General features: G+C 39.9%; 1 protein-coding gene across 4 annotated transcripts; it reads left to right on the top strand.

Annotated features, from left to right (window-relative positions):
* The first annotated feature begins 4,170 nt into the window (after positions 1-4,170).
* On the top strand, positions 4,171-10,036 carry LOC120682414 (cysteine-rich receptor-like protein kinase 7). Of its 4 annotated transcripts, XM_039964325.1 has the most exons (9): positions 4,171-4,254; positions 4,866-4,890; positions 5,519-5,710; positions 5,810-6,065; positions 6,215-6,437; positions 6,542-6,695; positions 7,310-7,510; positions 7,643-7,708; positions 9,516-10,036. In XM_039964325.1, the coding sequence occupies exons 3-9, from the start codon at positions 5,543-5,545 to the stop codon at positions 9,789-9,791; spliced, it is 1,344 nt and encodes a 447-aa protein (XP_039820259.1). In that variant the 5' UTR covers positions 4,171-4,254; positions 4,866-4,890; positions 5,519-5,542; the 3' UTR covers positions 9,792-10,036. The 4 variants fall into 4 exon arrangements, with proteins under 4 accessions (XP_039820259.1, XP_039820258.1, XP_039820261.1 ...); XM_039964324.1 differs by lacking the exon at positions 4,171-4,254 and having other exon boundaries at positions 4,748-4,890; positions 9,516-10,034; XM_039964327.1 differs by lacking the exon at positions 4,171-4,254 and having other exon boundaries at positions 4,879-5,710; positions 9,516-9,581; positions 9,644-9,778.
* Positions 10,037-16,450: the final 6,414 nt, after the last annotated feature.

The following is a 16,450-nucleotide window of genomic DNA, read 5'->3' on the forward strand; positions in this document are numbered from 1 at the left end:
ATACCGTACCCCATGGCGTCTGTGCTTTTCTCAGCAGAATTTAGGGTGCTTGATCCTTGGGCTAAAAAGTTTAGGTCTCGTCACATCGAATGTTCAGATGCTAATTAGGAGAATTAAAAATGAGCTAATTACTTGAGCTAATTATAAAACTAATTGCATAAGTCTTGGGCTAATTCACGAGACGAATATATTAAGTCTAATTAATTCATCATTAGCAAATGGGTAATGTAGCATCACATTGTCAAATAATGAGCTAATTAGACTTAATAGATTTATCTTGTGAATTAACCTACATCTATGCAATTAGTTTTATAATTAGTCTATATTTAATACTTCTAATTAGTATCAAACACCCGATGTGACGGGGGCTAAAGTTTAGCTCGTGGTATCTAAACACCCTCATGTGACATGAGGACCAGGCTACATAGATTGTTTCACGACACAAATAAACTACTTCTATCTCTCTTATCATCTTCTCATAGAACCTATAAGAATGCTGACTTGTAACGATAAACTTACCCTTACTCGGCTTCGTCATCGCGCCAATGAACCACGTCCAGATTTTAGGATCAAACTGTACATTGATCAAGCAACAAGTTCACTGCCTACTCTAGCTCACATATACTTACAAACCAGCATCCCCTTAGTACGGCACCGAGCATTTCCAACGCAACTGTTTTCTTCGTTCCAAATTGTAGGTCATTTCACCTTTCTTGAAAAGTCAAAACATTCTATGTTTGACAAAACTAGCCAGATTGGCACGCTATTCGTGCCTGCATCAAAAAGATTAACCTAAAGTAATAATGAAAAAAATATTATCTTCTATTATGCTCAAAACAACATCATCATGATGTATTGAATCAATCCAAAAGCTACATTAAACCGGTATAGTCGTAGCTCAAAATATGAGAACGCACCAATCCTAGTTATTTTGGTACGGGTCGGTACAGATAACTTTTTTGTGTAGGAACTTACTACCTTTTGGGTGTTAGTAGATTTATAGATGATGAATTGGTTTACATTGATTATTGGTTTTGGTAGGGGTAAAAGGTAAAATTAGCAATGAATAAATAATTCAATCATAATTTGTGAGTTTATGAAGTAAAAATAGTGCATAGGAAATATATTTTATGCTTTGAAATAATACAGAAAACATAAGTTTTTTCCAGATCACGAGACCCACTTAATAGAACCGTTTGACCTACCAACCAATTTGTGTGGATCCCACTTGAATATTATGTGAGTCCCACGTGAGTTCCACCTGAATAGTACATGGGTCCCACGGATTCCACATAACAATATGTGTGTCCCATGTGGGACCAACATTCACGAGAGAGCTCCAAAGCTAGCCATTTAGTATATCTACTTATAGATTATAGAGAAAATTACAAAGATTTATAACACCAAATATGTATACTATAAAATATATTTTAGTGAAGAATCTAATAGTATTTATTCGGCATAAAAAATTTAAGTACTTTATTGTATAAATTTGATCAAACTTGAGATATTTGACTTGCCAATAAACTTAGAATAACCTACTCCCTCCGTCCCGCAAAGAGTGTCCACTTTGCTTTCTTCTCAGTCAAACTGTTTGAAGTTTTGAAAGGACCTTGATGTCGTCTAAAGGGGGGTGAATAGGCGAGACGACCAATTTAAACTTTTTCTCCCCAAAAACTTGAACTGCCAGGCACCATCGGTGAGACCGGTGGCAGTGACCGGTCTGACCGGTCTTGGCTTACTGTGCAGAGGGCACCGGTCAGACTGGTGTAGCACAGAGAACACAACAAATGCAGCTCAAGCTCCTCTTGACTTCTAGCACGAATCAAATTTGTAGAGTGCCTTTGATAGATGATCATAAGCAGGGTAATGATCACTACATTCAAAGACAAGCACACCAAAGTAGATCGAAGAGGAAGCAAAGTAAGTGTGCTAGAAAACCACAAGTGAGGCAAACCACAAATGAGACACAAGGATTTGTTTCCCGAAGTTCAGATTCACACCCAAGTGAATCCTACGTCTCCGTTGAGGAGCTTGCTTGAGATACGAGTCTCTTTCAACTCCCTCTCAACAAGTCTGGTCTCGTTCAACCACTTTCCTCCTTCCACTAAGGCGATCTTTTCCACGAAGAGGCAAGATCACAGCCCTCACAAACTTGCCGCTGCTCACCACAACTTGGGAGCTAGCCGGCGACGCCTAGCCGTCTAGGAGGCAAACCTCCAAGAATAACAAATGCTTCAAATGCTTGTAGACGTGAATCACAAGTGCTCAAGCTATGTGATGCTCTTGTTAGCTCACAAAGGCTCACACAAGATCACTCTCTCAACCCAACTCAAGGATATGGCTTGAAACACACAAATCTCACAAAGAGAGGTTGGGGAGAGCCACAAAGGCTTTGGCTTGTCAAAGAATGGCTTGGAAGCTCAGTAGTATCACCAGGAATAGCAGCTCTAACCTGAGGAGGACGTGGGGTATAAATACCCCACTCCAAGAAAACTAGCCGTTAGAGCACGGGGCACACCGGTCAGACCGGTGCCCCACACCGGTCAGACCGGTGTTTGAAAAACTAGCCGTTACAGAGCTGAAACACGGTTCTCAGAACTTCCTACCTGAGGCCGGAACTTCCGATAAAGAAGTTAGAGCTAGACAGAGAGGCCTTTATCGGAACTTCTGACCCAGGGCCGGAACTTCCGAGGCAGTGCGAGCAGAGACAGAGAACCCCTTATCGGAACTTCCGTCCTAGGGTCAGAACTTCCGACAAAAGCTGTATTTTTCCCAAAAATACAGGATGTGTACGTCTAAGGAGTGTGTCTCTCTCAGGGGTTGTTAGCAACTCAAAGTCTCTCAAGGCTATTTCTCACCTAGGTTTTCTAAGAGCACTTTTGACTTGGTCATAAGCTAATGTTGCATCCCTCTTGATAGTACGGCATTCCTATACTCAAGGATAAATAAAAATACCAAGTTGATCTCTTGAGTTTGAATATCTTCAATCTTGCCATACTTGAACATTTTCCACTTGAGGGCTTCCAACATTGCTAATGTCTTGAGCACATCCATACTTGAGCTAGTGACTTAAGATCTTTTAATCTAGCATAGGAATGTACACTTGGATCCTTAAGCCACTCCATATTGCCAATCATAACATATAGATGAGTTGCATTGCTTCCCTCGGTTAAGGCTTGGATATGATACTTCGAGACCCCACGGATACTAGTTACTTCACCTGAGCAAAACACCACAGATGCTTAGTACCTCGCTCTAGTCATCTCGGTTGATATCTTCATCACTTACCCAATCCACGTTGAGTTTGGCTTTGCTTCATCAACTTTTAATCTTCATTTGAAAACCTCTTCAAATGCTTGTTCTAGATTGACAAAGAATATCCGTGCAAGCTTCCAATTATAAGACCATCACTTTGGAAATAACCTTATGTCCTTTTATGATAACCACATGAAGCCTTGCACAATTCTATAGTGAAAATCTTTATACGACCCCTTATATATATGACACACCCTTCTCATGTATTGGAGACCTTGTAATCAATCTTGAATCATACCCCAATATTATTTTTACATAAGCTTGTCATTCTTCAAAGTTTGCAACATGGGATCACACACTTGCTTGCTTTCTTTGATGTGAGCCAACTTTATTCATACAAATGTGAGAAACATTAATATACCATGAATAATACAATAAAAACCTGCTCACAATCTTTAGCAACCAAGTTAGTCCTTTAATCGCTTTGTCATACAATTCACCAAAATCCACTTGGGGGCCTAGATTCACTTTCAAGTTTGACCAAACTTATAATAAAAAATATTAATGTTTATAACACTAAATATATATGCTATAAAAAATATATTTCATAATGAATCTAATGAAACTTGTTAGACATAAAAAACAATGATATATTTTTATATAAACTTGGTCAAACATAAAACGGTTTGACTAAAGACAAGACCAAACGGACACTCTTTACGGGACGGAGGGAGTATAATTTTGGAACGGAGAGAGTACTTTTTTATCCCTTTGTTGTAAGATTAAACTCAATCATGACACTCAGAGCTATAAAATTCAATCACGGCAAGAATTCATTGTTCATTTATTACATAGTACGATGCCACCAAACTTTGGGTGTTCGTTATAAACTGGTGCAGCAACCAAGTATCTCTATGCGTCTTATTCCTCTCCAGTTTACCAAGGGCTAGCTAGTTTATTGCGATCTTCGGCGCGAAATCGTCACGATCCAGCGCGGTACGTGCTTTGGTCTCAGACTCTCAGGCTTGAACTTTCAGCATACATATTAAACAAGCTCCATGGATCGTCCCCTGATGTAGTTCTCCTGTTGCTCGAATGTCCATATGCATGGTGTAGAATTCCTGGTCTTCTGCTTAATTTATCAAGGAGCTCTGATTCGTGACACAAGCTTGAAGTAGATGATGAGCTGGTAATGCAGATTTGATGTCTAGTGTGCCCACATGCATGTAGAAGATTGGGATGTTTTGTTCCGGACGAAATAATAATAGAAAGGATATAAAATATAAGTCTTATTTTCTTTGACCTTGTAAGAGTATTGATTGGCCTTGTAATGTCATACTTCTGTTCCAGTACGTCATTTTTGTTTGGTACGCTCCAGCTCTAGTTAGATCAGTGGGTCCAGACTCTGATGGTAGCACTTATTCTGTTTATTGTTTTTTTTCGCTCATTCTGTTCAGATTTGCCCTACATCACAAGTTCACAACCATGTAAAGTTGACATGTTTTTGTTATATCCTTCTTGTTCTACCAACTTTTGCATTCTTTTGTTGCAGGTTTTGATTGTACTGGAACTCTTTTTTGTTTTTGTTTTTTTTTTGCCACCTACAGGTTGAGCAGGTTGAGATTCCTGCAGGTACGTGACCGATCTATACATTTATATTTTATTGTTGCATCTTTATCTAGTTTTACGGCTGGTGAACCTGCAGGCCTTTCTACGGGTTTGCTGCAAGCATTTCGCAAAGGCAATCTAGTTGAATTGAACCAAGTTGGCTAGAGCCATTGAAGTACTAGTTGATTCAGATACGGAAAAGCTTCAAAGCACACAATCTTTGTAATGTGATAGTTACGCTACTAATAATCAAAATGCTTACAAGGATATAACTAATTTGCACAGTAGAAATCCCAAGCATTTTCTTGTCGCTGTTGACTCTTGTTTCAATTGACTGACACTGAAATGAAAATACATGCACCAACCACTTTCTTAGTTTATTCTTGGTCATCCCTGCTTCAATTGACAGCTTGAACTAATGTAGCCTTATCCTTTTACCTTTGTTACATATTTCCAATCAACAGTGCAGAGACTAGACCACATATCTGAAGATTTTTTCCTTTTTTACAATGATCTGCCATTTTGTCTTTTATGATTTATTATTCCATTATCTCATATTTTATCATTTTGTCCTTTATGATTTCTTCCACCATCTCATATCTTATCCTAACTGCTTGAACTAATGTAGCCTTATTATTTTTCCTTTTTGAAGGGCGCCTTTTAAATATAATTAAAAATGGATTCAGAAGCTACTATGAAAAAAACATTCTGGAGTGTCTGCTGCTCGATAAAACTCTTCGTCCGATCGGACTGGTACCTGCCATCCTCACTTCTAAACGACATCACAAATGATTTCTCAGATGATCTGGTAATTGGTAGAGGTGGGTTTGCAGTGGTTTATAAGGTATGATTTTGTAACTACAAACTACATACCATGTCTTGATTGAAATTGACAAGAAACTCAACTTCACATAGTTAATTGAGACAATGTCCGGGCTTGCAGGGAATGCTTAGAAATGGGACAATCGCAGTAAAAAAGCTGAATAATTCACTCGAAATGCATGAAGATAATTTCAAACAGGAAGTAACCTGTTTGGTGGGTGTAAATCACAAAAATATAGTGCGATTTTTGGGTTATTGTTCTGACACACAAGGAAAAATGTTGGACTATAAGGGGAAGCTTGTCATGGCTGATGAACGACAAAGGATGCTCTGCTTTGAATATCTACCAAAAGGGTGTCTTCATAATTATATCACCGGTAATGTTTCTTTCCATATTTCTGATCTTTGCTGAAGATTAATGTACATGTGGAAACATATGGCAAAATGAATATGAGGTTCCTTGCATTCATATTTACAAATTTCAAATATTACAGAACTACACAATTTTATTTTCTTGCCATTACAGACGCATCTTGTGTACTAGAGTGGAGGGCGCGGTATCAAATAATCAAGGGAGTTTGTGAAGGCTTGCATTATCTTCACCAAAATGATATTGTTCACTTAGATCTGAAACCTGCCAATATACTTCTAGATGATAACATGGTACCAAAAATTGCTGAGTTTGGTCTCTCAAGGTGCTTTGATGAAAACCAAACCCATGCTACGATTTTAAAAGCTTATGGAACAATGTAAGCTAACTTGGAATCTTACTAAATACACACATGTTCAATAAATGGAAGGTGTGAGTTACAATGCAATTCTATTGCACATTAATGTACACATTTTCATGCAGTGGCTATATGGCACTAGAAGCGCCTAATAGAAAAATCAGGCGCGAGCTAGACATTTATAGCCTTGGTGTAGTAATCGCAGAGATATTAACAAGGCAGAAGGGTTATCCGGCAGTTGAGAATGTAAGAACATTTCGAGACCACACCATGATGAAGGTTTTTCAATTTTTTTTGCAGAAATTATTATTTAAATATATGTACTACCCAGATATACTCCCACCCCTATGATGCAGTATCATGTAATGGACATGACATAAAGCAAATTTTATGTTTTTAGGAGACAATTTTCCTACTCACATGTGTACGTCGTTACACTGTGAGTGTAAACCTGATAATCATTTGGCATTAAAATATTTATAGTATAGTGGATATAATTTTTTCTTGACACATTTCTTTTAGTATCTATGCTATAAATTATTGAGAAATTTTAGAGTGAATGAAAAATAGGAAAAATTCCAAATTACTCCCTTCAAGTATAGAGAAAGCCCATATAACCCGTTAAACTCTGTTTTGGTTCAATTTACCCTATATACTATGCTATTTGGTTCAAGTTACCCCATAATGCAATTTGTCATTTTTGTTACTCCATACACAAGTTGAATTTTAATTTGATACTTTACATGGTGTGGTAGTGGACAACATCATCTATATTACAAAAATATTTAATGCATTTATCATCATTAATTTTTGTATAATTATGTACTTTAAAAGCACCGTAAAAAAACCTTCTTTTGTATCCATGAATCCTAACTGCATGTTCAATTTTTTAGGTTCTAGAAACCTGGAAGACCAGGATGGGAACATCAGCGGGCATACTGTTGGAACAAGTGAGGGTATGTACCGACATTGCCATAGATTGCATGAGTTGTGACCCAAGAAAGAGACCACATGTACAGCATATAATTGATATGCTTAGTGGGATGGAAAGTATGAATGTGTGTTGTACAGGTCGAGTGTGTTCAAAAATGCATGTAAGTTTACTATGGTATATAGCATTCTTCCACTAACCACATTTTGTTTGGGAATCACGTACGTTTTCATTTTTCACCTTTTTTGCCATCGATTTGTATGAGGTGACGAACTCATTGATTTTTTCAATATAGTCAGAAATCATGGCTAGGGAGCTACATCATACTGAGCATGAGGTACCACCAGACTCAAGATTTAAGGTGTGTTCTTCCCCAAATATGCATGTACTTTCAGAATTCATGTCCCATAACATGCATCTGGAGTGTGTTCTCAAAATGTCAGTTGCAGTGCCTATAGAGTCGTGGTATTAGTTAGGCCAGTCTCAATGCATAACTAATTGTGCATGTTGAGTGTCATGGGGATGAAACCTGTGTCTCAGTGTCAAAGTTTAGATGTGTTAGATGTAAGAATGGAACGGGCAGGGACACTTTGAGGACATCTCCAATAATTATATGTATTCGCTAGCTTTAAAGATTATGTGCCACTTCCACACATCTCTACAAAATCTAGTTTAAATGATCATTTCTCCAACTATCTAGTTTTATGCACCGTTCAAAGAGCTAACACGGATCCCAACACAAAGAGAAATGATTAGTGGAGATAAAGATGCTGGGCCCAAACATTGAATGGTGTGTGCTAGAGATTTTCTTTTTACTGTATTTATCAAAAGCTAGCTTTTTTTCTCTCCCTCTCGCACTGTCTCCTTCACATAGGCAGAAAAGTATTTATGTAGATTCTTAGAGGTGACTTATGTGTCATTTTTTGAGACACTACTGTAGCTGATGATGGTATCTTTCAATAGGAAATCATTATTTTTTTAACACTATGGATTATTTATTATTTAAATGGAGAAATGAACACCTTGTTTCATGGTTTGTTGTAATGATAACACTATATACTATATCATATGTCAGATAAAACACCTTATAGGCTACCTCAGTCTGTTGAAACTAGCAAATTAGGATTTGCAAACAATCGTTCGACATTCGGGCTGCCACAATCTTTATTGGAAAACTCCAAAAAAGCTGCAGCTAGAAGTCAAAACGAAATGGTATGCAAATCCTCTTCAAGGATCATTAGCTATATGATTCTTGTAGTTTGTTAACACTAATTTTCCGTATAAATATTTATTGCACTCCTTTCTGTTCAAGCCTATTCGATACAACATTTCAAATATAAGGTGTTATTTGGTGCGTGACATTGACTATAAACTTATATTTTTGACCCATGATTTGTCTTAAACTCCAATTTTGGTAAAGGAAAAATCACAACCATATTTAAGCCTGTAAAATCAAATTATACCATCTTAAGGCACATCCAACAATGCCAAGTTAACTTTCGAATAAGGTGACAAATCATTAGTTTGTCCTATATATGAGGCGGCGAGAATAAAATGAAGAGAGAGAACACAACTAGCAACTAGCTAGTCGGTAGATTTACTAGACATATTTCAGTGTGCATGGAGCATTTACAATCAAATGACATGTTGATCCAGACCATTTTGAAGAACGTTATGCAGCTAGAGTAATGGAGAAGTTAATTACTATACAGTTTATTGGTGACATGGATAACCCTACCGCAAGCATAATTAGAGACACTCTTATATAATAACATGTATCTTGTAAATTGGTTAAATTTACAAGGTTCGAATCTTAAAATGCATGAACTCATAAAAACAGAAATGCTGGGAGCACATTATCGCGAGAAGTATTTTGAACACCAGGTTTTTTTAGATAATGGAATAAGCATTGAACACATTAACAAATTAAGAAGCTTGCTCAAGGAACCTATCATCGATGTCGTGACATCCTCCTTCAACAAAACCATCCATTTTTTGCATAAGAATAGTGACTTTGTAAAAGACATCAAATATTCTATTTTCTTCTCTTGATTAATGGAAAGAGTTGTTTTCTTACTTTACCATTACTGTATGTGTTAATCTCAGAATGTGGATCTACAATTCCATGTTCAATTAATGAACTTATTCTTCTATCCTTAATTTATCAGAAAACGGTCGTCCTCTACACTACGACCCTCGGAGGCATAATGAAGACATTTGAAAACTGTAATAAGGTACGCACAGCACTCCAGTTACTACGACACATCGATTTTGTTGAAAAGAATTTGTTGGACAGGTCTGATTACTTGAAAGAGCTAAGGGCGCTGGCAAATTACCAGTCGTACACATTACCAGTTCTCTCCATCAATGGCAAATATATTTGTGACGCGCCAACACTTCTGAAGCTCATTGACCAAGGGGAGCTGGCTATGTTATTCCACTGAGCTAGGCAGACAGCAGCAGGTTATCCGTACACTCGCATCTCGCTCTATGTTTGTTAGCATGCAGATATCCTGGCCCCTCCCATGAACATCCCAGTAATTTCTTGTGTCAATAAGCGTGTATTAATCTTCGTTGCCTTCGTAATCAACTGCGTGGCATTGAACATGGTTTGGTCATCACATAATGTATCATAGCAATCATGACTACTGTTTGATTCATCAGTGGAATCTAATCTACGTTGATTCTCTGAGTCCAAACTTAATATCTCTAATAAAGGAGATCAGATATATTGTATCTGCTGATGGAACTTCATTATTAGTGTTTGGCAAGCAAGCAAGTATAATTAAGGTGGTTGATGGAAGAATATAATGCACAAGAAGCAGTTGAAGGCTGACTATAGCATTGCTGAAAGAGAGGCTTGCTCTGTAGAAGAACCTGAAGTTCAATTTTCTATACGATGATGTAGGTCGTATGCATGTTAAAATCTGTAGCTAATGGCTTTATTGAGGACAATATCGACGATGAAGAGAGCGAGGAGGAAGGAGAGAAGGATGTTTAGAGTTAGATATAGTCTTTGGTTTTATATCTAGTGTACATTTGAACTTATGGTTGCACGATAAGGTTGGTCCTACTAGTAGTCATGCCTCACCACTAGAGAACCATCTATTAGGTAGTACACGGGTTGGAACCCCCTTTAGATTTGGTTTCCAACCGGTACAATGAAACTGAAACTAAAAGTACTAAGTTTTAGTATCGGGTTGCTGATTCCGAGCCATGACTACTAATAATATTCTTTTAGTATAAAATGGGAATATATATTACTAATATTGTTTTAATGCTAGGGCCCACAAGTAGACCACACATCCTCAGTGAACTTGTGCTCAATGCCATCATGCCACAGTTTTGAGAGTTTGGATTTCTCCGAATAATGAAGATACAAGGAGCGAAAGGATGTCTAGTTTAGTACGCTCTTACAAATCCTAGCTTTCCTTTCGAGGAAAAAATCTACTACGTTGGAGTCACATTTATGTGAGCTTTATATGTACCCGAGCCTGGAAAAAAATAGCTTGGATTATCAAATTGGGAAATTTTAGAGTGTTTGAAATTAACGAGAGTCATCCATCTGACGAAATCTAACAGTGGAAGTAGTAAGAAGTACCTAAAGAGAAGTGCCAGGAAGTATAAAAAAATTAATGAGAAATTATTATGATACATTTTTTAATTATGTGCAAATTTATTGACTTTTTTTATAAGAAGGATAAGAAAGGAAAGTAACTGCATGTAGCACAAGTATTTCCAAGTATATTCCGGTACTTTACCATAACAAAGCTCAAATATTTGTCGAAATATAGATTTATGGATTTAAAATATTTCAAGAAATTAGTTAATAGTGAATCTAAAATTGTTGTATGCATGTGGGGGTGATCAGTATATACTGTAGCGATCAGTATATTACATCATGCGTTTGTTTGGTTGGCTGGTGGCTGGTGCTAATTTGTTTTGAGAGAAAAATATTGTTGGCTGCATGGTGACTGGTGGCTTGAATCTTTCGCCTGGCTTATAAAAGAATTTGTAATTGTAATTGTTTTATGATTTAAATATGGGAAATATTCAAGGTAAATATTGACTACATTTGATTGGCAGGCATCTCTATATATATGCACGTACGTATATCTAGTTTGTCTGTTAGTTGTATTAACTAAATATCCTATAACGATAGATTCTTTTATGATTTAAATATTCGAGGGAGATTAAGAGCAAGAGATTAGTTGCGTTACACATGACCGGCAGGACAGGATAGTTGGACCATTTTTTTATTTTATTTGAAGCAAAAATATTTATGTTTAGATTTAATTTTTTAGTGGCATTTGTGGGTAATTTAGACATAAATATAAGGGGTTATTTTTTAATTCTTCATAATGGCATAGGTGGATAATTTTAGAAAGAAATTTGATTTTTTTAGAATTTTTAGTATCTCTTTTTTTACAGTGTCCACCTAGAATTCCTATGTGGCTTGATGTGGAGGTTTCCATGAGTTTTCTCTCTTGTTAGAGCGTCTATCTAGGATTCATCGGTGGCTTCATGTAGAGGCTTCAAAAGGAGCCTCCAATTAGTCATAGGCTTTTTTTTGGCTGTGGCTTTTCCAAAAAGCCAAAAGCCCAACCAAAAAGGTACCACTCCTCAACTGGCTTTTTGTGAAAGCTGATTTTGCTTAGTGCAATCTCCACAACCACTCGGACCCTGCTTTTTTTAGCTGTGGCTGCCGATCCCCTCCCCGCGATAGCAACCCGAGGCCGCGCATGCTCCCACGGCAGCGGCGCCTCCTCCTCTCCCGGCCGTGCGGCGCCCCTCCTCCTCATCTTCCGGTAGGTGGCAGGTGACCTCCAGCCGCGGGCTCCACCTCCCTTTCCAGCAGCTCTCCTCACCCCTGTCCGTGGTGGGTGACCTCGGCCGCGGACCTCCCCCTCCTCCCTAGTCAGCGGCTCTCTCTCCACCACGCGTAGCCACCACTCGCTCCACCACCGCCGCCGCTGCTCCCTCCACCACGTGCAGCCGCCGCTCCCCCCACCACCGCCGCCGCCGCCACACACCGCTTCTTACTACTTCCTCACGCGCCCGCTGGCTGCCGCTGCTGAAAGCATCTAGGCCCCTAATTCGAGTTTTGGTAATTAATGACAACGGTTTGTGGATTAACGACTTCATTCGAGATAATGAGAATAGGTTGATTCGCGGAAGAAAGGGATTTGGTTGTGAACATGTGAAGTTTGAAGATGATATGCAAAGCTCGGGCTCAAGGCAAAGGTATAAAATAGGGGTTTTGTATTTTACCGGTCACAAGGTGTTTAGTGGATGAAAAGTGACCGGATTTGTTGGATAGATAGCCATACTATCAAGAGGGGTTGTGTACTCGTGCTTGACGGGTCTTTAGTGCCATTTTGCTCAAAATGTCTAGGTGCATGCATAAGGGCTAACGTCGTTTTGAAAAGATTTAAAAAAGATCAAGTTTGAGAGCTGACTGCACAAGCGCGGACAGTCCGCTCCATGGAGCGCAGATGGTCCGCACACGTACCAGAGAGCATGTTTGGCTATGGTGGAAATTAGGTGTGACTGGCGGACAGTCCGGCTCCGGTGGGCGGACGGTCCGCAGCTCTAACTCAAATTGTACCAGAGAGGATGTTCGTCTCTGGTTGGGCTTATGATCTGTGCGGCGGACGGTCCGCCGGCTATTTGACAGTTTGTACCAGAGACATTGTTGTCTCTGGTGGATTTCAAGGATGAACGGCGGACGGTCCGTCCCTCGGGCGCGGACGGTCCGCCGGGCTTTTTCAAATTGTTCCAGAGACGATGTTCGTCTTTGGTGGTGTGGAACTCATAACTGCGGACGGTCCGCTCCTAGGGAGCGGACGGTCCGCCAAAGCTGCAACGGCTAGTTCTGACACGCATTAAATGCACTCTGACACACTGGTTTACAATGGCGGACGGTCCGGTTTTTGAACCGCGGACGGTCCGCGACTTCGCAGAAAAGAGTGTAACGGCTAGTTTTTGAAGGGATGTCTATATATACCCAATGCCCGGTCATTGGGTGTCTCTCTTGGCCATTTGGACTGCATACTTGATACTATAGAGCTAAGGCATCCCTCTCTCACACACACTTGCTTAGAGATTGCATTATTGAGAGTGTGAGAGCTTTCTAGTGCATTGCATCAATAGTTTGAGCTTTGTGGCACTAGGGAAACTTCAAGCAAGCGCCATCGACTTGTTACTCTTGGGAGTTGCCGCTCCCTAGACGGCTTGGAGAAGAGGATTTCATGGAGCTCCTCCAAGGAGATTGTTGAGGAGCCTCGATTTCGGTTGTGAGAAGTCTTGTGCTCACCTCACCGGAGTGGTGAAGAGCAACTCTAGTGGAATCGAGGTGTGGAGCAGTTCTTTGATTCAATCCAGCTCAAGATCAAGAGGTTCTTGATAGAGGAGCGGTTGATTCTTGGAATCCACCTCAACGTGGATTAGGGGTGACCGGCAAGTCATCGACACCACGGGATAAATTCTTGTGTCAAGCTTGGTTACTTCCCTTGCTCACTTTAATTCTTGTTTTTACTTTGAGCAATTTACTTGACTAGAGCTTGATTTGTATCTTGTCACCCTAGGTTGCAAACCCATCTAGAGATAGTAGTAGCTTGACATAGTGCTTTCCGTTGTTACTAATTAAATTTCTCTAGTGTTGTTGGTTTTAAGATTTTAAACCACCTATTCACCCCCCCTCTAGTTGGTGTTCTTGATCCTACAAGTGGTACTAGAGCTAAGTACTCCATTAATTGCGGATTTAACTATCTTGGAATAGAACAATGACTAGTGATCATGAGATTCATGTTGGGAAGCCACCGTTCTTTGATGGGAAATATTCAAGGTAAATATTGACTACATACATTTGATTGGCAGGCATCGCTATATATATGCACGTACGTATATCTAGTTTGTCTGTTAGTTGTATTAACTAAATATCCTATAACGATAGATTCTTTTATGATTTAAATATTCGAGGGAGATTAAGAGCAAGAGATTAGTTGCGTTACACATGACCGGCAGGACAGGATAGTTGGACCATTTTTTTATTTTATTTGAAGCAAAAATATTTATGTTTAGATTTAATTTTTTAGTGGCATTTGTGGGTAATTTAGACATAAATATAGGGGGATATTTTTTAATTCTTCATAATGGCATAGGTGGATAATTTTAGAAAGAAATTTGATTTTTTTAGAATTTTTAGAATCTCTCTTTTTAGAGTGTCCACCTAGGATTCTTAGGTGGCTTGATGTGGAGGTTTCCATGAGTTTTCTCTCTTGTTAGAGCGTCTATCTAGGATTCCTCGGGGGCTTCATGTAGAGGCTTCAAAAGAAGCCTCCAATTAGTCAGAGGGTCCCTTTGGTTAGGCTTTTTTTGGCTATGGCTTTTCCAAAAAGCCAAAAGCCCAACCAAAAAGGTACCACTCCACAACTGGCTTTTTGTGAAAGCTGATTTTGCTTAGTGCAATCTCCACAACCACTCGGACCCTGCTTTTTTTAGCTGTGGCTGCCGATCCCCTCCCCGCGATAAAAACCCGAGGCCGCGCATGCTCCCACGGCAGTGGCGCCTCCTCCTCTCGCGGCCGTGCGGCGCCCCTCCTCCTCATCTTCCGGCAGGTGGCAGGTGACCTCCAGCCGCGGGCTCTACCTCCCTAGCCAGCAGCTCTCCTCGCCCCTGTCCGCGGCGGGTGACCTCGGCCACGGACCTCCCCCTACTCCCTGGTCAGCAACCCTCTATATCCACCACGCGCAGCCATCACTCGCTCCACCACCGCCGCCGCTCCCTCCACCACGCGCAGCCGCCCCCCCCCCCACACGCCACCGCTCCCTCCACCACACACCGTTTCTTACTACTTCCTCACGCGCCCGCTGGCTGCCGCCGCTCCCCGCGCCGCAACTACGTCGTAGCCCGCAGCTGCTCCTCGCACGCGGGGGTGGAGGACAGTGGCGGTGCCGCTAGCCTAACGAGAGGAGGACGACGAGTAACAGGGAAACAGATAAGGAAGACGGGAAGATAGATGATGTGAGAAAGAGAGAAATAATGGGAAGGAAAAAAGGAAAAAGAGCAAAATAAAAGAAGAATGAGAGAGAGAAAAGAAAAAGATAATTTTTTCTTTTCTATAATTGTATTCATGTGTGGACCATATGTTAATGGTGAATGGAAATTTTAAAATAAAATTAAGATTTCCTTCCAAAAATTGATAATTTGCATACAAATTAGTGAATAAAACAATATTTTGCAATCAATTTGAATATAAACGGTCTCTCAACACTTCAGGGGTTATTACAGACATTTCCCAACAAAAAGCAGTTTTTTTTCACAGCTCACAGCTATTCCAGCCAAACGGCTTTCAGCTTTCTCACAACTCACATTTCATAGCAGCTTTTTTCACATCCACAGCTGTAACACCCGAAATTCCATCACTAATAAATCATAGCAACATGATGTTTTAGATTTAATTTTCTAAGGATTTAATTAAATTATCAAATAAATTTGGCCTTTAAATATTTAAATATCATTTCTATAATTTTAGAAGCAACAAGTGCTTGTGCATCATATTTTCAGTTGCATGGTTTTGTTTGATGTTGTGTGGTTTTCAAAATTCATAAAAGTTTAAACCAAAACCCAAACCCCTTTCTCTCCCTCTCTTTCTTTCTTTCCAGCCCAGCAGGCCCCTTTCCTCTTTCTTTTCTCTCGGCCCAGGTCGCAGCTCGGCCTACCGGCCCGCTCGCGCGCAGCAGCAGGCCGTCGGCCCAGCCAGTTTAGATCCTCCGGCATAGAAAGATCCTTGCAGATAGGTCCTGTTTTCTTCGTTTAGGCCCCTGAGTTCTCTGGTTTCTTCCTGTTAAGTCCCTGGAAGCCTAGTTTCTTCACGGTTAAGCCCCTAAACCTTTTTTTGATCATATCTTTACCGTTATAGATCCGTTTTAAGCGTTCTTGGTGTCTGTGCGATCGTCTCATCGAGCCCGTTTGTTTTATCAGTGTGTTTATAGCTTTTAGAACTGTTTGGTGTATTGTTTTATTTATTGTATATTTTCTTGTGTGCTCGTAGATATCGTGCCTATCTCAGTTGAGCAGCTGTTGGCGCTCCTTAAGTATC

Source organism: Panicum virgatum, chromosome 7N (assembly GCF_016808335.1).
Source record: "Panicum virgatum strain AP13 chromosome 7N, P.virgatum_v5, whole genome shotgun sequence".
NCBI lineage: Eukaryota > Viridiplantae > Streptophyta > Magnoliopsida > Poales > Poaceae > Panicum > Panicum virgatum.

Coding starts and splice junctions, on each gene's coding strand:
- LOC120682414 (XM_039964325.1), top strand. CDS start 5,543: ATGGATTCAGAAGCTACTATGAAAAAAACATTCTGGAGTGTCTGCTGC. Junction 6,438..6,541: donor TTAAAAGCTTATGGAACAAT/GTAAGCTAACTT, acceptor ATTTTCATGCAG/TGGCTATATGGCACTAGAAG. Junction 6,696..7,309: donor GAGACCACACCATGATGAAG/GTTTTTCAATTT, acceptor TCAATTTTTTAG/GTTCTAGAAACCTGGAAGAC.